This window comes from Phlebotomus papatasi, chromosome 1 (assembly GCF_024763615.1).
Source record: "Phlebotomus papatasi isolate M1 chromosome 1, Ppap_2.1, whole genome shotgun sequence".
NCBI lineage: Eukaryota > Metazoa > Arthropoda > Insecta > Diptera > Psychodidae > Phlebotomus > Phlebotomus papatasi.
The window spans coordinates 36,480,954-36,503,813 of record NC_077222.1 but is presented as its reverse complement, the minus strand read 5'-3'; the positions used below and the strand labels follow the sequence as shown (position 1 = coordinate 36,503,813).

Here is a 22,860-nt window from a genome sequence, read left to right as displayed (position 1 = left end):
CGCTTCTTTTCTGCATAAAAAAACAGGTGTTTGATGAAAAGAACCACGTGTGGAAGAATGATTTTCTTAACAAAATTTTAGCTCTAGTTATTCTCACCAATTTACAATCACTTCAACTTCTACGTAACATCCACCACAATATTGATATTCAAATCATCTTTTTTTCTTAAGATCACCACACTGATCTTTCTCCTATATTTCCTTCGTGAAAATTTCTTTTCATGCAAAAGACTATCAACCTACAATTTGCCATGATAAGAAGATACTTTGAATTTCAAATTTGTCTCTTGAGGCCACTTTATTCATTCTCACGTTGTTTTCATAGAGATCATCTTCAAGAGTTTCTTGCGGCACTTCTTTACTATATTTATGTATATATAACCATCACTTCACATAAGCTCGTCAAAATTTTAAGAGAAATTGTCTATTCCTAATCAATTTTATATAACCAAATATTAACACTGTCGTGAAAGACACAAGCTGAAAATATGCCACTCGTGTGGAGAATTTGGTCTAAATCGAGAATAATCCTCAACATTGACACAGAAAATCCCCATCCGAAAAATTTATTCCTCAAGAACCGAGAAGATTATTAATTGCTGTACTAAAACATTGTGTTGACAGAAAAAGAAAAGTATATTGACAATGTTGTTCTTGTCAACTGAATCATGTGGGAGAATTAGATAATAAAAGTATTTATTGTTAAAACAAGTTCTTCGGAGAATATCTACTGTCTCGAACACTCATAAACGCTTTCGCCAAATAAAACACTTTAACTTCTGGGGCATGAATTGCTCGAGACCGACATACCACCTCGCTGAAGTTCTTCGCGGAATATTGAGCATCTTGTTGGGTGTAACGGACAAAAAACACTTTTGAATGCTCAAAGATGGAATTGTAGAAGAATTACTGATAAGAAGATCATTGCCGAAAATAAAAAGTTATGTGATTTAAAGATAATGTTTCATTCGAAGGCTTTCGAATTTATCACTCACAGCTCAAAAATATTAATTACGAATTAAACAATCATTATTTTTCACAAGATAAAAATGATAAAATTCATATTTTATCATTCCATCGACATCTCGTGTAATTAGACGAATTTTCATTTCTTGCAGAAATTATTTAGACTGAAAAATGATTGACAAATATGACCAGACAGAAAGTTTCGCGAAGTACAAAATTATTTTTTAGATAACTAATTAAAAAAAGTTACCAAGAGGAATTTATTGTTAATGGCGCTGAATTCCGATCCAAGCCAATAATGGTTGCAGACATAAGGCTTAGCCGATCAATAATTGAAAAATACTGATCTAAACTAAAAATTCTAGATTTTACGTCTAAAAAAATCTAAAATTTAAAACACAGTAAAATTGACCATTATCTATGATTTTAAGATCTTCGGGAACTGGGCTAAACCTCTAGTCTGAAGACCGTATAGGGGAAACCGGGGAAGATTTAGCCACACATGGTATTACACTGTGGAGTGTTAGGGTGGAATCACCACTTCTCGCCAGTGCCCCACTTTTCGCCACTTATATTGAAATCGCTATTTTCGCGATTTGTGAAATAAATGAGCCGCAAAGTTCTTTGTATATTGACTGCTGCTACGTATAGAGTCGAAAAATAATAATTATTCGTTTTGGATTTATGATTTTGAGCATTTTTTAGAGTAATATTTTTAGCAAATGCATCGAATCAAATATTTCTTACCAAATATACTAAGTGTCATCAAATTTTCATCAAGCAAAAAATACCTTTTTGGATCAATAACTTGTCCATTGAATATTTAATTACATTTGTGGAATAGATAAAATTAATATTTAGTTAATTAATATTTCATTTTATATTATTTTTATATAAAAATGAGGCATGGCGAAAAGCGGTAATATTTTGGAATGATTTTACCACCTGTCGCCATCTCTTTTCAATAGGTGACGCTAACTTCACTTCGAATCTTGTCAATTGTCAAATCTGCATTATTTACATTCTGCAATAGACCTATAATTTGACTTCTCAAATAAAAGTGAAGAAAAAGCGTTTAAAGTGAGTAAAAATAAGGTGATCACGAGGAAAAAGAAATGCTGAATATATTCGTTTTATAACATTGCTTAAAATAATCGAGTTTGAACCTTTTCAAGTGGGTGGCGAGTAGTGGTTACAAAACTGGCGAAAAGTGGTGAAAAGTGACGACGAAGTGGTTATTTTTGCATTGTTAATAAAAATTAGTTTTTTAAGTAGTTCAGCGTTAAGATAAGATTTTAAGATTTTGCCAGGGGTCAGTTCTCCATTTCGGATATTCCGATGCATCCAGGCCACCAATTGGGCCCCTTATGCTTCCCCACTCCTATTTTATCTTATCCCCCGATACGGGTAGCCGCTCTATATCGCAGCTCTGTGTGGACAATCAGTGCCGTTACTATATCACAGCATCCCTTCTCGGTGTGTGTTTGGGATCAGTGACAGCGAATATTTGTATCGATTGAAGTACCACTTTCACATCGAAACTCGTTCTCGTACCAGCCTCTATTGTTTAGGCGGTTCACTTTTTTGTCAATATGCACCATTGACATTACTATTTATTCATTCACTGGACGAATTCGAAGCCGATATGGCATGAGAAATCTTTTTTCTGCTGCCGCTCAGTTCCGAACCCACGACCTCGCAGTCACAGAGCCACTGCTCTATCCACTGACCCACTCGAGGCGCAGCTAGTTCAGCGTTAAATTCTAACACAATTGTTTTCACGAATGAAAAGCCAATACATCTGAGTAGTTTTGTGTCAAATTTGAGTTATCTTGTAATAAGAGTTCAAAAGTTATAATAAAATTAATTCCTCTTTTTCCTAAAGATGGCGATAAGTGGTTACTCCACCCTATACTTTGCCTTATAAGGAATATTAAGGAAACCACTAATTATTCGAAATAAACACATCCCTTCCTATTCATTAAAATATTTATCACGATGCTACAAATATTTTTTACAAATTATAATCAATGAAAAATTTCATTTGCTGGCTAATTGACCCCGGTCTCCCCTAATAGGCGAATCGTATATTACACCACGAACCCCTCATATAATTATTAATTCATTTATTTTCTTATAATTATTATAATATTGTTAGAAAATTTAAAACAATGTTTTAAATTCAGATATAATCATATGCGTATTAACTGGATTTCATAAAACCATGGCAGAAAAAACTTAATACGAAATATTTTTAATATTTACCATTTCACAACCGATTTGAATCGATTAAAAAAAATCACTCAAAACCTCTAAAATAGGCCAAAGTTGATACATTTCATTTTAGACAATAAACTAATTACCAGTTTATAATCAGTTATTTACCGGTCAATATTCGGTTCGGATTTGTCAGGGGATCCTGAGACCTGTTAAAGTAATTTACTAAACTTATTCAAAGCGATTAAAAATATGCTCTCTAAGAGATCTTTTTATCATTGAACCAAATGTACGTGTAAACAACTTCTGAAATAAGGTCATATTAAAGCTTTATATGGTGCCTTATACTGGCTTCAGACCATAGATTTAGCCATATGGTTTAACTGCTCTAATTGTTCAACAATCAAAATTTTTTTTGGAAAAATGTACCTTAAGATTAGATTATTAAGGACAAATGACCTATTAAATTCAGAAAAAGCAATAAAATTGGCTGCTATTTAGTATTTTGAGATCTTTGGGAACTGGGCTAAACCACTAGTCTGAAGACGGGTTTATGGAGTGGTCGTCCAAGGATCCCAAGTCGCTATCCATAACCTTTTGGCGTCTAGCTTAAACAACGACCGCACGATCGGGTAGATTCTTTCATGAAATTCTCCTGATTCACGAAGGTAGTTTGATTGCAGTTCTATACACACCTATGGCTTAAACCGAGAGACGTATTAACGTAATTATAATCAAAATCATGATTAGACTACATTCCCATCAGTTTCCAACGAAGTCGTATCTCAGCTTAAGGCGTAAGCCTACCTAGGGAATAAAGTGGTCACCGAGGTTTTAATTCCGAGAGATAGAGATCCCGTGGGGCAATTTTTCGGCAATTCTTGCTTCAATTAATCTTTAATCACTCGGATAAAATTTCTTTTTTATTATGGAATTCAAAATAAATTTAAAGATGTTAAATATTTGAATCGGTTTTCAAAAACTTTTTCATATATTATCCGATAAAGTTCTTTTTAGTTTTGAAGTGACAAATTTCTTTCAGACTTTAGGTTTAAATATATGAAATTTCACAATGACGAAACTGAAATAGAAGTGTCAAACATCTTTAAGGTTTCTTTAATTTCAAAGTTGATCACGAGGACTTTTAAAACATTTAATTACGAAAAAATGTAGGAAAAAATCGAATAATTTGCCTTTTACTACTTTAACTCAAAATTCGTAATTTTGGCCCTAAGTATTTAACCCAAGCCTTTGAGCTATCTTGAAATTCTCAGAACTAGTGGGTTTACTGAAATTCAAAAATTTAAAAAATTTACCAAAGTAGTTCTCATTTTAAAGTGTTTAGAAACTAGAACACTCAACTCGAGCTTTTAGATTTCTTGATCGATCGTCTCTCACCAAAAAAGAGGTGGCAAAGCCTCCCAGCTTTGCGGAATGCTCGAACTCACGAGATAGAGCTCACCGTGAATTAGCTTTTTGCATAATCTTTTGGAATAACTGATCTACTAGAGATCAAATTGATTCATAAATCATAAAAGCATTTGAAAATCAAAAAATCTGTACTTAACCGACTCATTACCGATAAATACCGATGCAGCCGGGTTCGAAATTTCAATACCTCTCCAAAAAATCCAAATTTAACCAAATGGTGTGAAAAATTACCCTTCCAAAGTGTTTGACCTTTGACCTTCAATAATTCGAAATGGAGAATTTTCCAGTCATAGGTATATTTGGGCGAAATGTGCGCCTGGACTAGCTCTAAAACATAACCAAAAATCATTGAAAAAGCTTGGGCCAATTTTGAGAAAAACCGGAAAAAACATGTTTTTAGGGGAGGGTAAGAGAATATTTTTTTTATTGGGGATCATCGAAGACCAGAAGTCGATATCTCTTACAGTTTGACCTCAAGCTCGAGAACAAATTTAAGGTAAAGTAAAAAAAAATTTCCGAAAAAATTATTCAAAATCGGTACTTAACCAGTTCATTACCGATGAAGACCGATACATCCGGGTTCAGAATTTCAATACCTTTCCAAAAAATCAAAATTTAACCAAATCGGTTGGAAAATAGGCCCTCCAAAGTAGTTGACCTTTGACCTTCAATAATTCGAAATGGCGAATTTTCCGGTCACAAGTATGTTTGGGCGAAATGTTTGCCTGGACTACCTCTAAAACATATCCGAAAATCAATGAAAGAGCTTGGGCCAATTTTAAGAAAAACCGAGAAAAAACATGGTTTTAGTGAGGATAGAGGGGGGGTGGGGAGGGGAAAAAACGTCGGGAGATATTGTTTTTTTATTGGGGGTCATCTAAAACTGGAAGTCGATATCTCTTACCGTTTAAGCTCCAGAACAAAGAAATGTTGAAAAAAGACGACTATATAACTGCTCTCTCTTTGAGTTCGAGCAGTAAAAAATAGCAGAATGGGCAATCAGTGTTCGGTTTTTAATCCCTTTTTATATATTATTTGAATTGAAATGTTTGTCAACCAATATTATTGTATACATACAACATTTTCTGGCATATACGATCTATGATTCAGGGTTTCTACCATTTATCTGATGAGTTCAGTAGTGGTAAGTCGGCGGCAGACGCAACTATTCAGGAGAATTGAATTGAATTGAATTCAAAAGAAAACGATGTATAAAAATCAGTTAACATATTTTTTCATTTTATATTCAAACAACAGCCTGTTAACCTAATTTTTCACTTATTGCAATAGTTTTGTAAAAAATGTAAAATACATTTTTGAAAATCATTCATTAGTATTTTTAGATTTAGTTTGATACATAATACCATGGCACCCGAGATGCTTTTTCGTGCGTCGCGAGCTTCTCCGGTCTCCCAAAAGCCACAATTCAATATTAAGATGATGATAAAACTACAGTGGAGCTCAACATATGACTTCAGTTGTGTTGTGGATACCCGCGAAGTAAGACCGTGTGTTAAAGTGAGTTAGACAGTCTCTCGCGAAAATCTCCTAGATAGACATTAAGGCACGTGCTACATATTTTATCTGGTGAAAGAAGTTCTTATACGAGAGATTGAGTGCAATTTTCCCTTCTGCCGAGACAAAGTGTGAAATTGTGATCTCGTAGGAACTCTCAAGTGAACCACAATTGAACCAATTTTGCGTGGTTGTTTCTTGCAAAGGAATTTTCTCTGGACATATTGTGCAATGGTGCAACAGTGACCGAGACAATCGTGAGTGGATTGTATGGATTGTTGATGTAACTCCTCGTGTGATCAAAAAGGCAGAGATTTGAGGGAAGAACCCAGAGTCACAGAAGCAGCAATAAAATACAACAGAAACCTGTTCTGAAAGTACGAGACGTTGACTCTATTTAAGAAGTAAATTCTTTACCTCTTTTGCAATTCGGTCCATCATTGGAACATTTCAAAGAGAGAGCTTTCTATTATACAATGAGACAATTCGGTCAGATGATCTCTTATATTTGGCGACATTGACACTAAAATAGAATTGTTGAGAAAGAGATGGAAATGCTCAAACTGATCTTGTGTTCGCGTATTTAGGAAAAAGTGGCCGCCGAACAAATTGCTTGATTGTTCCTCTAAGTCAAAGAATGATGAAGAAGAAAATAATAAAAAAAAACGATCACGAAAGATCTTGATGATGGTAGAAAAAATGGTATTTCGTGTCAAGTAGTTTTAGTTCAATTTCCATAAGATTGTTGACGGAAGTTGGATGAAAGAGAAGAACACCGAAACGTGTTTTATGAGAAAGTTACCAGGCTTTTACTTTGATTTTCAACAATCTGTTCTATTTTTTTGTACATTATCATGTGCTATTGTTGGGATTTCATTTTGAAGAGTCTTCGGAAGGTGAAAAGTGAATTGCAAAATTCATTAAATGCTCAAATTGTAGTTAAATTGCGTTTTCATAAGACGAATACCTAATTGTAAACGATCTCAAGAAATTATTTATGTAGGGCAAATATGTTGTTTATAATTAAATTCAACTTCTAATTTCCATTCTTGTCAGGAAACAACTCAAAATTAGTCTTAATCTTCCATATTAAAAAAAAATATCTTTGTAAACAATAAATTGAGTTCTAAAATAACGGACGTATAATTTATTTTTTGTGGTTAACATTCAGGGGTATTGCACAAAGGCAGCAGTATATTAAACAGTATTTAATTTGATAAAAATAGTCAATAACATTATTATTTAGTTAGATTTAAAATTAATTGATAATAAATGCAAAAAAATAATATAATGCAAAAAAGTGCAATAATACAAAAAAATAGCATTTTCGGTTCAAAGATACTTTTAATCACTTTTTAATTTTTTTAATTGATAAAATACTGTTTTCTGTTCTCAAAAATTTTTCTTGTTAAGTTTGTGTTATTTACCGACAAATTTAATTATTTATTGGCATGCAATACTTTTATCAGCAAAATAAAAATTTGGCTACTAAAAAGAACATTTGAAAACCAAAACAAAATTAATTGTCAGTGAAATTATTTTCTATAAATTTTTGCTTAAAGGAAATATATGTTAAAAAAGTAAATAAACCTTATCCTTCAGTTCCACAAATGTTACAGGAAAATATACTTTCTTTTGGCAGAATTTTAATAATATTTTAGAAATACGTATTAAAATGTTGCGTTTGTTCAATAAATAACCCTAAATTAATCACATTAATACTAGTTTTATCCGTAATTGAACAAGATTAATAACTTCTCAAAATTCCTCCAGTCAAGAATATTACTTCAATTTTTGAATATTAAAAATTTATTAAATTTCTTTTAAACCATATAGTTTATTTACAAAAAAACAAATTCACTAAAATGCAGGCCAATATACTATTGCCGTAATATTAAAGCTTTTTAAATTTGAAATTGACTTTTCTTTATTTTTTCCTCTGATTTATTTTCTAAAAACAAAATTTAATTAAAGAATAAGCTTTATTTTTTAATATTATATATGAGATATTTATTTTTTCGATTTTAATTTTCTAATATATAATATAATTTTTTTAGTCTTATGTAGTTTGGACATTAATATTTATAAAATAAAAAATTATAGGGGAAACTGGGGCACGACCAAACACGGGGCAGCACCAAACACTGCGATTTTTTAATCAGATATTCGACTTCAGAGGACAAGACTTATAGAAATTTATAGGCAATATAGGGATGCTTTCACACTGCCACTGAAGAAATGGTCGATATAGTCCAAGTAGTTTAGAACTAAAAATTAGTGTTTGGTGGTACCCCGTGTTTGGTGGTGCCCCAGTTTCCCCTAATTCAACCGGAAAATACAATAATTCTATATAATAAAAGACTAATAATTATCTTTAATATTCAAATTTGACGAAAAAAAAAAACAAAAATTTTAAGAGCAGTGAATAAATCGTACAATTATTCACAAAAACAAAGCATATAACTTATATGAAGAATAGTATTTAACATTTTGCCTTTTTTGTGCTTTCTATTTTTGTATTTACTTTGAAATACATGCTATCAACTTTAAGTTTACCGCCGTCTTATAGAGGTAACTAAATTAAAATAAAACAAATGCTTTTAGAAAACCAAGCATTTTATAGAAATATTTTATGGATTTATCTTAAAAAGTTTCAATTAAGATGTTAATAATATTAGCATTAAATGTGCGAAGAATGGAGGCAGAAAGTCAGAATATAGTTCAGAGTTTTGTGCCGTTTTCCCAATGAGATCATTTATGATAAGCTGGCGGGGGCCATATCCTAAGCTCTTTGAGATAAAATTCAAACATTATTTTTTTAAAAGTAGAGAAAAAAGTTCATAAATATTTATATCAAATCCATTTATTATTATTTATTTTACTAGATTAAGTAAAGTGGGCTTTAGATTACATGAATCTTCAATCCAAAATTTTCCTGGAAAGTTTACCTGTCTGAAAGTCGTCAAAATCATCTAAAATACCATAAGTAATTCATTGTTTTCACTTCATGAGGAAGATGTATGTGATCGAGATGGCTCAATTCGATTCCCACACAAGTAATTAAGACACTTTCCTCTGAGTACTTGCCTCTTCATTTCAACTAATTCTTTTATTGTTTTTTTCTTCTATTTTCATTTCATTATTTTATTGCACACATCTCGTTGATCAATTCAATGAGAGTGTCTATGCTCCAAATTTCCCTGAGTGTAAATATCACTTTTCAAGAAGCATCAATTTCCTCTATAAAAAATTTTCCTTTGATATACTCAATGCGTGATTTCTCTTCCCTTTTCGCCTCATTTGTATATAATTCGCATAATTATGTTCTAATCTTCATGGCAATCGTACAGCTTATTCTATTACCTTTCGCTGTTACTCTTTTGTCGTGGGTAAGCAGAAAAAAAAGACTTTCATTTGAATGCAACAAAATTGCATCGAGAAATTTCCAATGTAAACTCATCTGATATTTGTTTATGCGTGCAATTTTGATCAAAAAAGAAATAATGAAAGAAAAAAAAGCACAATAAAATCTAGAGCAAATCTTTCGATCCATCAATCTTTTAATTACTGCGTGACGCTTGTGAGCAACTCTCATTCGTGGCCCCAAAATGCAGAGAAAAAGAGATCAATCTCGCACAAACCAGGAGTGAGATCTCATTTGAAAATATTTTATGAGTAGAACAAACCACATTATCTTCACCACATTGACCAATTTCCCTGGCTGAAAAATTATAAGTGCCCAATTGACATCTTCGAAGATCGCCAACAATTGTTGCTTCATCGTGAAAGAAGAAGTTTCCATTGAGGAATACTTCTTAAAGGCACAGAGGAAATAGATAAATTGTTATCTCTCCATGTTTCTCGAACAACCATTTCTCCACACAAGGAAGATGTGAAACCTTGACCCCCTTTTATACTGATCTGCTTTACATAATATGTTACCGCGGTATCTTCATCTTTCTTCATTTTCTTCTTGCCGACCATCTTCTCTATTTGACCATGATCAAATGTGGAAGATACTTTTATTCCACATGAAAACCACCTTTTCCACCATCTGAAAAATCTCATCAAGAAAATTTTTCTCGCCGCGTGAAGAGAAGGTGAAAAAAGACCAATTGAAGCATGAGAATTGTCTGAGGCTTCAATCCAAATAACCATGAATTAAATCACATCTAATTCTATCTTTTAACATTCAAAGCGACGTAATTTCACCTTCCACGTGACTTCGACCGTTACGAAGTAACCAAATATCGTGTGCTAATAATTGAGATCATTTCTCTGCATATATGCATAAACTTAGCTCAATACATTAGATGTTCATGCATGTAAAAGTAGCATAAATAAAATATTTCAAGTTCCTTGCAAGAAAGCTCTCTTTAACACAAATACTATGCTTCTATTTCATAATTTGTAAAGCTAGCATCCACGACAAAATATTGAATATGGATGAAGCTCATTTACATTTTCACTGATTAATTTAAATGGTTTATATAACTAAAATTAAACTGTACATATTTTATCAGAATACATAGTCTAAATGCTAATTTTCGTGAAAACATTTCAAAATAACATAATCTAACCCTCTCAGTTGTGTTCATCAATAAATTGAAAATATTTGAATTTACGTGAAATTATTAGATTAATATTCACTCAAAAATTCACAAGGTTAAATGGCCTTTAAATGTATAAAACAACTCATTAAATTAATTAAATATATAATTACATAATTTACTATACGTTAAATTCAACAGTATTTTGTCGTGATAACACAACAGTTACAGTATTAAGCATTATGAAATTTAGTTAATTTTACATTTTATCAAATTTATTTGTTTAAATGTGGCTATAGCGTTTTATTTATTTTATTCTCTACTTTTGTTTATTCAAAGAACTTTTATAGAAAAGGGTAATACGTTAATAAAAGTATTCTTTGTTGAATACTGCTGAATTGTTTTCTAATTTTGCACTCTATAGTAAATTTTATTAAAATAAGTCTATTATCGCTCGTGTTGTGCCCAAAGAGAAAAACATGTATAGGGGAGACTGGGGCAAAAAGTCACAAAACGTATATTTTGTTTTTTTTACAAGCTATCCGAGCACCTCCAAAATTTCTAATTATCACAATTTTATAGGAAATTTATTACCGCTCTATAACTCTGTGAAAGTCATTTTCTTCTATTTTGGAAATTATTATTTATCGAACCGTTTTCTAAAAGGTAATCTTGTTATCATTCTCAAAAAAGCTGTGGAAAATGGTATCAGGCATAAGATACTATCACATTTTGATTCGTTTTATTATGGGATTCCGTAAATTTAAATAAAATACCTAGATTACATATTTTCATATGAAATTTATTCTTCTACACCTTTGTAAAACGCCGTTTTCTTTATCTGAGCGAGAAAAGCGCATTTTAAGCTATTTTACAAAAAAAACACATAAAAGACTGCAAATCGTTTGACCAATGCAAACAACAAGCGGGGACACATAGCATTGACGATTCTTTCCACCGTGGGACATCAGAAATTGTTTCGGTTTTTGTTACTTTTTGCTCCATAGCTTTTGTTATTTTTTACCCCAAGTGGTGGTTTTTAATAAAAGTATTTCTGGAGAAAAGAATCTTTGTAAAATTCTATAATCGATAGCGTATTCGTATTCAAAGAATATCCAGATATTTTGGGAAATATTCACCAGTACATCAAATTTAATATAAGTAGCTAATAATTGATATCTTCTGCGCGGAAAATATTTTAAAAATAGGGTTAAAAATTTCGATATTTTTTATTTTCTAAATTCCTTGTTCAAATTCTAACAAACTTACGACATTGAAGAAGACCTATGGAGGCGATCTATGGAAAAAATTTTAAGTCGTTATCTTATTTATCTTGGAAAATATTGAATTTTAAAATTTTCGATTTGTGACTTTTTGCCCCAGTCTTCCCTACCGATTTTGAGATATACACGTTTTACCACTTCTTATTATCCAAAAGCATCATATTTTTTTAAGAATTGTATAAAATTGAAGAATTGATACGGTTAAATAAGACACCTTGGGGCCTCGAGAAATCCCCAATACCCATCTTTCATTAACTTTTCCCTTATCCATCCTTTTTCCCTAAAAATGTCATGACAATATGACTCCAAAATTCAAAAATATCACTGAAGTCGTTCACGAGAAATAATAATTCAGCATGGTCAAAATCAATCTTCAGAAGGCTCGCCAAATAGTCCGATTTTTTTAAAATAAAAGGAATTTTATGTATTAGGTATCCACTATCTAATGCATTATGTATACAATAAATATCCAATCCTAAAAATTAATTTTCCAAAAACAACAACTTGACTGATAAGAATTCAGAGAAGTTAAGCCTTATGTTTAAGCATTAGGTTTAAAGCACGTCAAAAGTTCAAAGGAAGGTAGAGAGCATATTTTTCAACAGACTGGGGCAAGTTTGGATTCGTTGGAATGGTTTTGGGATCCCTGATAAGTCTGAATCGATGCAAACTAGGTATAAAGTATAAAAGAACCTATCATGAACAAATAATTTTCATGCGTCCCCTAACCCCTAAAAAACATCAAAAATGAGGTTTTCCTAACATTGCAAAAAATTGGCCCTAGCAATTTCACTTATTTTCGGATATGTTTTGTAGTTAGTCGAGCTGAACATTTTGTCCTTAGACACCTTTCACCGATTAATTCGCCATCTTGGATTATTCAAGGTCAAAGGTCAACCACCCTGGAGGGCCTAATTTTTTGAACGGATTTGGTTAAATTTGGACATTTTTGAAATCTCTTGTAACTCTGAACCCGATTGCATCGGTCACAATTGGCGGTGAATCGGTAAAGTAACGGTAATAGCCCTAATTCAAAAATACTGTTTCGCACTTTTTCAGTCTTTTGACCCATTTATAAAATTCAAACAGTAAGAGATATCAACTTCCAGTGTTTTATGACCCCTCCTCAAATCACATTACCTCGAAAGTAATCTCTTTAGTTTTTCTCCCTCTCCCTTCATGCGTCCCCTATCCCCCTAAATACGTCAAAAATGAGGTTTTTCTAACATTACAAAAAATTGGCCCTAGCGATTTCAGTTATTTTCGGATATGTTTTGTAGTTAGTCGAGCATTTCGTCCTGAGACACCTTTCACCGATTAATTCTCCATCTTGGATTATTCAAGGTCAAAAGTCTAATTTTCACCCGTTTTGTTCAATTCGTTAATTAAAGGGTTAATGATTTTTTGAAACCTTCTTCTTGAACAATTTTCAACTTCAAGATGATTTTATGGTGATTTATGGACAAATTTAGTTCGACAGTAATTTTATATGCACCAGGAAAATTTGCGAAAAGGAATATAAAGCAGAGCTCCTTCTCGGGATTTCGAGCGGCTCACAAAGCCTCTTTTATCCGAAATCAAATTGTATTACTTCTAAAATATTGTGAGGCTGGGTTGAAAGAATACCTGAAAATACCTAGAACACTAAAATTTCCTATTGGTTTTCCTATCACAATAATTATAAGTTCAAGTCCTGCCCAGTGTAGTGCGAATGATTGAAGCGTCTAAAGGTACATATTTCACATAAACATTGTTAACTGAATAAAAAAATTGTAAACTGAACAATGAACAAAACGGAAATAATCGAGGAAGAATTAGCCAGCTAGTGATATTTTTTATGCCTATAATTTTGAAAAAAAAACTTGGACTTGACAAATGTTTAAATAAATAAAGGGATTGAATAACTCTGAATGAATAGTATAGATTGTTTAATATTATTTCTAAAGGAAACTGTAACAATAACCCATAATTTAATACTATATGTGGCTAATCCTGCCCCGATCTCCCCTACTTTAAAATAAATCAATTATAATTTTTGTATCTAATAAAATGTAAGTAATTAATATGGCGTATTTTCTGCAATATACCTTTTCTTATCAAGAGAATTAAGTAGTACGAAATACGAAATTATTAATATCGACTTTAACTTATATAAATTAATAACACGTATGATATGTTTTCACAACTACGTATAACTCCCCATACTCGTATCTCACCTAAGACCTCATACCGATTACCTACGTAATAATAAATGCAGATAAACGTAGATAACAATTCAATTGACGTTTGAATTCCCGTTTAATTTGAAAAAGAAATTAAGGAAAATTAAAGTGATAAAGTTTGTGATAAAGCATTCTCCTAAATTACAGTACTTGAGAATTGAAATCCCCTTTCACAAACGCTCGAGAAATTCAAAAAATCTATTTTCACATATGAGTTTTCATCTTTTATTTTTACGTCCAATCATTCGGATATCGGATAGTTGAGTGTTATGTATAATTTAGTAAAAAAAAATTTGTTAAAAAATTTAGCAGTCATTTGTCTAGTTAGCAAAAGTATCGTACCGTAATTGGCATTATTGAATTAATCATCCACTTATCTCTATGTACATCTAATTAAATATTTAATCACATAAAATATTTTAGTGAAATATTCATGCTAAATGTACTGAAATATTCCATGGAAATGAATAGATAAATTAATGATATATGGATAATGTTTAATTTTTATTTTAATAAAAGTGAATTTTCATTTTATATAATTTATAATTTCTGATTCCGCCAAAATTTTACTTACAACGCTTGATATATTTTTTTATCTCATGCCTTTAGAGTTGAAATCTAAAGTATTTTAATTAATCAATTGCATGTCAGTCAAAAAAAAGTTTTGTATACAAAAAATCTCTAAGCGCAGTCCATAAGATGGAAGTGAAAGACAATATATGCTTTTCAATATCTGATACCTTAATTTTTTGTACTTAATCATTTGATCTGGGTTTTCAATACTTATTTTACACTCTTTTCATAAAGCTCTTACTGGAAAAGTATCACACAAATGAAGTGAGATGGAATTTACCTTAAAAAAAAAAGAAACTTTACTACATACCTTCACCTTGCCACAGAAATTTCGATTTTATTATGTAGTCGTGCTCTTCCTCTATGGATGAGGGTACTTGGAATACAATTTATCTCATTTAGTTCGATTAACTGACTTTTATTGTTAAAACTGGACTTCTGGCTATTCATACTTTTTTTGTTGACGCGTTTATAATTGATGGATGGGAATTCCACATTTTCTGAATAAAATTCTAATCAGAATCATTTCAACAAAATTCGCAAGCCTTTCCAGAATTCAACATTCACAAAATCTAAACTCATCTGAAACGGTTCTTACATACTATATCTTATAAAGAATTATTCTATAAAAATTAGCCTTCACAATATTCTGTTCTACTTTCCATAGAACCGTAAGAATTTTATCAAAATTTGTGATTTTTTAAATTATTCTGTATTTTTTTATAAGAATGACAAACTGTTGCCGCGAATTAAAATATCTATATGGGTATGGATCTCTTGAAACTTGTGGAATCATCGTGAAATTCTCACGTAAATATGAAAATGCATGATCAGAGAAAACTTTTCACACCATTCTATTTGCTTTGAGAAGACTTTTAAGTGAAAAACTTTCAATTATCACACGCATTTTTCCCACATCGAATTGGAAATCACGCTAAAGACTTCCCCATCCTCAGTCGGTTTGCCGAGGAAATCACAGGTCATTTATAATTTTCTTTGAAATGTTCCACAAATGACCGAAATTTGGATTTTTTTGCATTTAAGAAAGAGAAGTTGGTTGCTACACAGTTAAACATTATTACCAAAAAAAATTATCACAAATTTATAGATTTTTTATTGCTTCAACTAACCAAATTCTGAGTTTTCCATCTAAAATCGTCTTTTTTTGCTGAGATTCTTTACAATCTCTTTTATGTTTTTCCTGAGCAAGAACTCATAAAATTCTGCACTAAGTTACGTGTATTCATTCAACATTCAACTTAGTCTCCAGTTCGTCTTTTCTGACTGTTCTAAAACAACGAGGTGTCATTTGCTGTCGTAAAGAACTTTCAGATTTTATCACACCTCAAAAAAGGCTTATTTACTACTGCTGCCCACTTACCACGAATTAAGTTCAGCACCACACAAATTTTAAAATTTGTGAATTAGAAGTTTAAAAATAGCGGTTGTTGCATGAGGTTGGGGTAACAGAGGATTGAAAAGCAAATTTCGTTACGAGACAGAAGAAGATAATCTACGAATCTTACGATTACTTGGTCAATTCATTACCGATTGGGACTACTATAGAAGGATTGGAAGTTTCAAAATATTTCCAAAGAATCCAAATTTAACCAAATCGGTTTAAAAATGAGCCACCAAAGTGGTTGAACTTTGACCTTTCATAATCCAAAATAGCAAATTTTCCCATCAAAGGTATGTTTGGACGAAATTTTCACCTAGATTACTTGTAAAACATAACCGGAAATTTAAAAAAAAATCGATAGAGCCATTTTCAAAAAAATCTTATTCTTTGGAGACATTGGAATTGGATGAGAAGAAAAAGGAAAAACCATCTGAATGGAGATATTTTTTTTATTGTGGGTCACCAATGATCGCAAGTTGAATTTTTTTACCGTTTAATAAGCTTCAGCCAGAGCGGTGACAAGTTGGAACAATTAACGAATTATATAACTGCTCTCTCCTTGAGTTCGAGCAGTAAAAACAAGGTACAATTAACTTTTCTCTCATTTTAACGGTTGTGCTTTTGGTTAACCCTTTAACGACGAGACACTTTTTACGGACTGAAAATCAACAATAAAAATTGAACTGGGAAACATAATCAATGATAAGTCTTACATCTAACCTTGGAAAGTCCAACAGACTCTGATTAGGTGTATTTTGTTCTTCTATGAACGATATTAACAAAAATAGCACAAAAATTTAAGTAATTTCTCTGACAATACCAATGAATAATATTTTACGCTTTAATGAAAAATATTACGTAGGAGTATTGTAGTTTTATTGCCAAAAGGGTTTTGCTTAAAAAAAATTGGAAGTATAAAAAATAAATAAAATCAATTATGAATTTGAGAATTCAAAAATTCGCCATTTTTGAGCTTAAATATTTACTACATAGCAAATAGCTAGAGATAATAGATATCAGATATTAGACAGATATTAGAAAAAAATAACTTTAGGTAGTCAGGAAAAATAATTTTCTTTATAGGACACCGGTGTTCCAATCGTCCTTAAAGGGTTAATGCCCTGTTAAAAAAATATTGAAAGTGTCTATTATAAGCAAATATGGGTTTGGATAATCTGAAATTATGAAAAATCTTCTGTACAAAATTTTTTAGATACAATAGGATTTTGAAAATGCTTAAAATTCTCTATCTAATTCTCAAAATCCTTAAAATGCCACTCAAATATCAGAAGTGCAATATTAAACTTAGCTTATCAATTTTATGGATTGGAGTTTTTCTATAAAAATATCTCGCTGTGCAGACATTTGTAACTAAACTCAGGAACGGATACACAGATAAATATAATGTTTATAGGGCATGCTGTCCTAGATAAAATTAGTTAAGCTACATTTTAAATTATTTTTCTAAAAAGATATATTTTACACATTTTACAATATTCATACATAAAAAATCAGCGAAATCCGTAAGTCGATATCTCTTATCGTGTAAATTTCATATGAGTCAAAACACTGAAAACATGCGGAAAACAATATTTTTCAAATGGAACTATTACCGCTACTTTACCGATCCACTACCGTTTGTGACGGATGCAGTCAGGTTCAGAATTACAAGAGCTTTCAAAAAAATCCAAATTTGTTCAAATCCATTGAAAAATAAGCCCTCCAGAGTGTTTGACCTTTGGCCTTGAATAATTCAAAATGGCGAATTAACCGGTGATAAATATCGATGTTTTAATGTTCAGCTGTAGAGAAAAGTGACCATGCTTGATACGATCCAAGCTTGATAATAACAATTTTTTTCCTACGTTAATCAATAATTGTGACTCACAGCAATATATTATATTTCAATAGCTGTTCCTAAGCCTCACATTTCCTAAAAAAAAATAGGATCCTAGCTCTTTTTCCCTAGTTTCAGGAAGCAAAAATTAAAAATGAGTCCAAAACTGTAATTTCGATAAATGATATTTCATAAGTATTTCTTAATTAATGTCGCTGTTCAGGAAAACTACTATCATAGGCACATAGAGGGTTCATCAGTATTAATATTTATGTATAAATATTTTGACTTGGGGGCACTGTTTTTGTGGGTGGTGACAAATTCATAAATTCTACCTGTATGTATCCTATATTTTAAGAAGGGTCCATGAATGATAATTTAAATGTGGCAACTCTATCATTAGATGTGATTCTTTCATAATTACACCTATTGTAATCCTCCAATTTTATCGACAATTGACATAGCCTTCAATCCTGTTGCCTGAATTTTGAGGTTGCAGAGTGACATTTTCATGGACTCAAAATGAAAAAATGATTTTCGCTAGCGCCCTAATGTTATAAAAACATGGCTTAGAAAAATTAGATAAAAGTAATTTTAAAACTAATAACCAGTCGTACAAACGATTTAAGCAGATAGGTTGGAGGTCCGTCTAAATATTGATATGCATTTTTTTATATCCGGTGAAATTTTTTTCAGTGAAAATGGGCCTCCAAATTGTCGAATCAATTATTATACAGGAAGGCCCCGGACCCAACTTGTATAAAAATCGCCACTGAATTTCCATTTTCTTCTTGAAGAAAATCTGAGATTTTTCAGGAACTATTTGAGGTGGGATTATGAACCTAATAAGTGAGACATTTTTTTGTCATAGTGGAAGAATCGCTTCGGTTTGTGTATTAATCAAAAAAAAATATCACAAACGTTGGACATCATTTTACAGTATCGAGCATGGGCGCTTTCCCCTACTAACTACAAAATATATCCGAAAATCATTGAAATCGCTTGGTCTAATTTTGCAAAGTTCAATGTGGAGAGGCTGATTTGGTGGGGGTGATTTGGATAAGTCAGTTCGCATCAGAATATTGACTTGTGGGGGGGGGGTCATCGAAGACCGGAATTCAATATATCATACCGTTTAGCAGCCAGGATAGTGAGAATTTAAAAAAAAAAAGCAGAGATTATAAACAATCCCAGTTAAAATTTAGATTGTGGAAAGTGCTCTATCTCGTGGTTCGAGCAGTTAAACCGTAACTGACAGCCTTTTTTCAGAGATCCCATATTTTCCAAAATACTGTTAAACTTCTTAATTAAGCTCTATATAAAATATCTGTAAGTCAAACCTTCTTCAAGACTTAAGTTTATTTAAAATTAAACTTTTCTTATGTTCACTTATATTGTTTAGAATTGTTATTCATATAAACCTTTTGAAAAACCATCAGCAGTAATTCTGAAAAAGTTATAAAAATGAATTTTGGGCGGGGCCAATATACACAAGTAGACGTGGCTACCAAAAAGAGATACCATCTTCAATTTTTTTTTTCTCACTGAAACTTTTCAAGAACCATTCAAACTTTTTTCGTAATTTCAAATTTGCTGACCATTTTCGACCAATATATATATACACTGAAGGAAATCCGAAAAAGTTAAAATAACATTCCAGAAATGTTAATTTTACCTTGCATTATTGATCCGAAAGCTGTGTAAATATTACCCTTTTTAGGTGTATTAGGAGTTAAAGTTACCCTTTTTCATGTTAATTTTACCCTTAAAAAGGTGTAAAATTAACATTAAAAAATGTTGATATATTTTTTCATCTAAAAAGAATTAAAAATTATGAGGAAAAAAAGTTAATCGCACCCCCGTTTTTTTCTCAGTGTACTTACCAAGGATATGTGCTTTTTTTGTAACTGTCCAGTAGGGGACTGGCCTTTTTTATTATATGAAGTGAATGGTAAATCAATAGCACACAGTATCTCCTGATAGAGATATAATGTAAAATATTATGTGATCTTATACTCAAGAGAAAATATTACTTCCTGCAAAACACTGGTTTAAAAAAAAAGAGATGCTCTTGTAAAACTTTTACTGATGTATATGTTTTACTGTATAGTATAACATTGCACGGTTACTTTTGCTCATCTTCCGGAAGAGTATGATTTTTGAGAATGATTGTGCGAAATAATTTTTGAAGAAGAAAGGCATGAGGAATAATTGAAATTTCTGTTTGTTGTTCCCAGGAGGTCAAAGTGGTGGCGGAAGAGACGAAATAGCATGTTATGGAGCAGTGGCAAGGCCTGGCCACTTCATTGAGTTGTCGCTGAATTGGGTTCAATCCGTGAATGAGGTGTGAGTCGCATCCAGTGCGATTGCATAGTGTGTGAGACACCTCTAAAAGCGTTCAACGTGGTCATTCAACGCGCGCGCTCACCACAAGCATAGAAAATATGGTCAGTGGGACACAAGCCGGCTGCCTACTCTTGCTGGCCATTGCCATCGTCTGCGCGGAGGAGAATCACTCAAGTCGTGGAATTCCTCTGGTGACGTCACCGCTCAAACTCTCCACCACAGAAGCGTATCCGCGATATGAGAAGGTACCAACAACAAAGTTGCAAAAAATCACTGAAGATACTGACCAGAACACGGGAAAGTCACCGAATGAGGCCAGGAAAATTTTACCAAGTGTAGGGAATGAGCTATGGGATGGCCTCCTTCGTGACTGTCTGCGGAAGCCAACTTTCAGCTGTTTCCAGAAAAATGTCTTCAACTACTTAGATGGTGCACTAGCTCTGGCCGATGTGAATGTCACCCAGAATTTCGCCTTCCTGCGGAATGGTGTCGACTACGAGCACATCAGCAAAGAGGCTAATGACCAGGAGAGAAGTGAAAATGAAATATCCGACACAGATGATGAGGAGGAGCCCCGATTGGCAGGTGAGTTGGAAGATGAATCGTGCCCACAAAACATCCATCGAGAGTATAATCACATGAGTGATTCGTGCAAATCTCTGTCTCTATTTTTTTTTCTTCTTACCCTGCTCACCAGCTCAATTATTCACCACTCATTGCCACTTAAACGTTGGCTCTTAATCCTCATTAACTTGATCATTGCCGCGAGAATTTCTAATTGTTCAAGCGCATCTCTCAGTTGCAAGAGTGTCAAAGACAGAAATCTACTTCCGTAGCTCATTGGGTATTGCTAACAGATCCTGTCTGTGAAATGATAACGATCTCGTGGAACTTAAAAACTAACTACTCTTAAGATCAAATGTTTTTCAAAAAAGTTGAATAACTGATAAATTAATTTATAGACTTTTTTGAGGAATTATCTTAAAATTTTTTATAAAAATTTTATTCGAACATGTAAGCAATAATATTTACAAAAAAACATTAAAAGAGATGGCAAAGCGTCCCAGCTTTGCGGAATGCTCGAACTCACGAGATAGAGCTCATCGTAAATTGGCTTTTTGCATAATCTTTTGGAATAACTGACCTACTAGAGATCAAATTGATTCATAAATCACAAAATCATTTGAAAATCAAAAAATCGCTACTTAACTGATTCATTACCGATGAAGACCGATGCATCCGGGTTCCAATTTGCAATATTTTTCTAAAAAATCCAAATTAAACCAAAAAGAAAAATGAGCCTTCCAAAGTATTTGGCCTTTGACCTTCAATAATTCAAAATGCCGAATTTTCCGGCCACAGGCATGTTCGGGCGAAATGTTCGCCAGGACCAGCTCTAAAACATATCCATAAATCATTGTAAAAGCTTGGGCCAATTTTTTTGCAAAATTGGAAAAACCTCATTTTTGACTAATTTTTGGGGGATAGGGAACATATGAAAGGGGAGGGGGGAAGTAAAGAGGTTGGGTACGAGATAATGTCATTTGAGGAGGGGTGATCGAAGAACGGAAGTCGATATCTCTTACCATTTAAGCTCCAGAATAGTGAGAAGTTGAAAAAAAGTCTATTAATATTAACTGCTCTCTCTTTGAGTTCGAGCAGTAGAATTATAAATTAACTATAATATGGAGGAATAATATAATAAGGAAAGAGTGAGGTAAAATTACGATCATTCAAATGTAATTTAAGTCAACTTATGGGGTTCCCCAAAGATCCGAAGTCAGTATCTCAAACCGTTTGGCTTCTAATTCTGAAAACAGACAGACGGACGGACAGACAAACAGCGTAATGTAATTTATTAGAACTAACCTTATGCACAATGATAATAATAATTATATCATAACTCAATTATTATTATAATTATTATTAAAGGTAGCATTTTTATAGAGTCAAGAAATCTAGAAATACTCTACTCTTTCGGTAAAGCTCATGATATCTTGCATTCGCAACAAGTCTTTATGTTGAAACTAGCTTTTGTGCATAAATCTTTATTCTATCATATTCTCAATCAAGAGGAGGATCACTAACCATGTCCGCACGTTGCAAGTGGGAGTGCTGACCGGTCCAAATAACGCGTGAAAATAGAGCCAAACACTTCTGCTATTTCCTCAACTACTGTACCATAGCTTTTCACATTCTACCCAAGGCAGATTGCAGCAATTATTATTCCAATCACGAAAATTGTAAAAATATTTACTTAACAATTTGTCACAAAGTTCTTTCAGTAGTTTTGCTAAATTGTCCATGCTGCTCAACACCTTCAAGTTCAAGTTGCCTTGCTCAAAATCTTTCGACTCAGAAAATAGGTCACGAATTATTCGGCGATCGCACGTTGGAAACCATCAAAAGTGTAACTGTTTCACCCCACTTCAGTGATATGCTGAGATCTGTTTTATATAAAACCCACAGAAGAATGCAAAATAAACAATTCTAGTAAATAATCCAAGAGAGTGTTCTC

The 22,860-nt window shown here is 32.4% G+C and overlaps 1 protein-coding gene across 3 annotated transcripts in view; it reads left to right on the top strand.

Annotated features, from left to right (window-relative positions):
- The first annotated feature begins 6,070 nt into the window (after positions 1–6,070).
- LOC129798988 (uncharacterized) overlaps positions 6,071–22,860 on the top strand; it is a 36,964-nt gene continuing 20,174 nt past the window's right edge. For 2 of the 3 annotated variants that reach the window (XM_055842548.1, XM_055842547.1), the window contains exons 1-2: positions 6,071–6,506; positions 20,234–20,927. In XM_055842548.1, coding sequence (XP_055698523.1) covers positions 20,441–20,927 — 487 coding nt within the window. In that variant the 5' untranslated portion in view covers positions 6,071–6,506; positions 20,234–20,440. The remainder of the gene's footprint in view (positions 6,507–20,233; positions 20,928–22,860) is intronic. The other variant, XM_055842549.1, reaches the window with a different exon arrangement.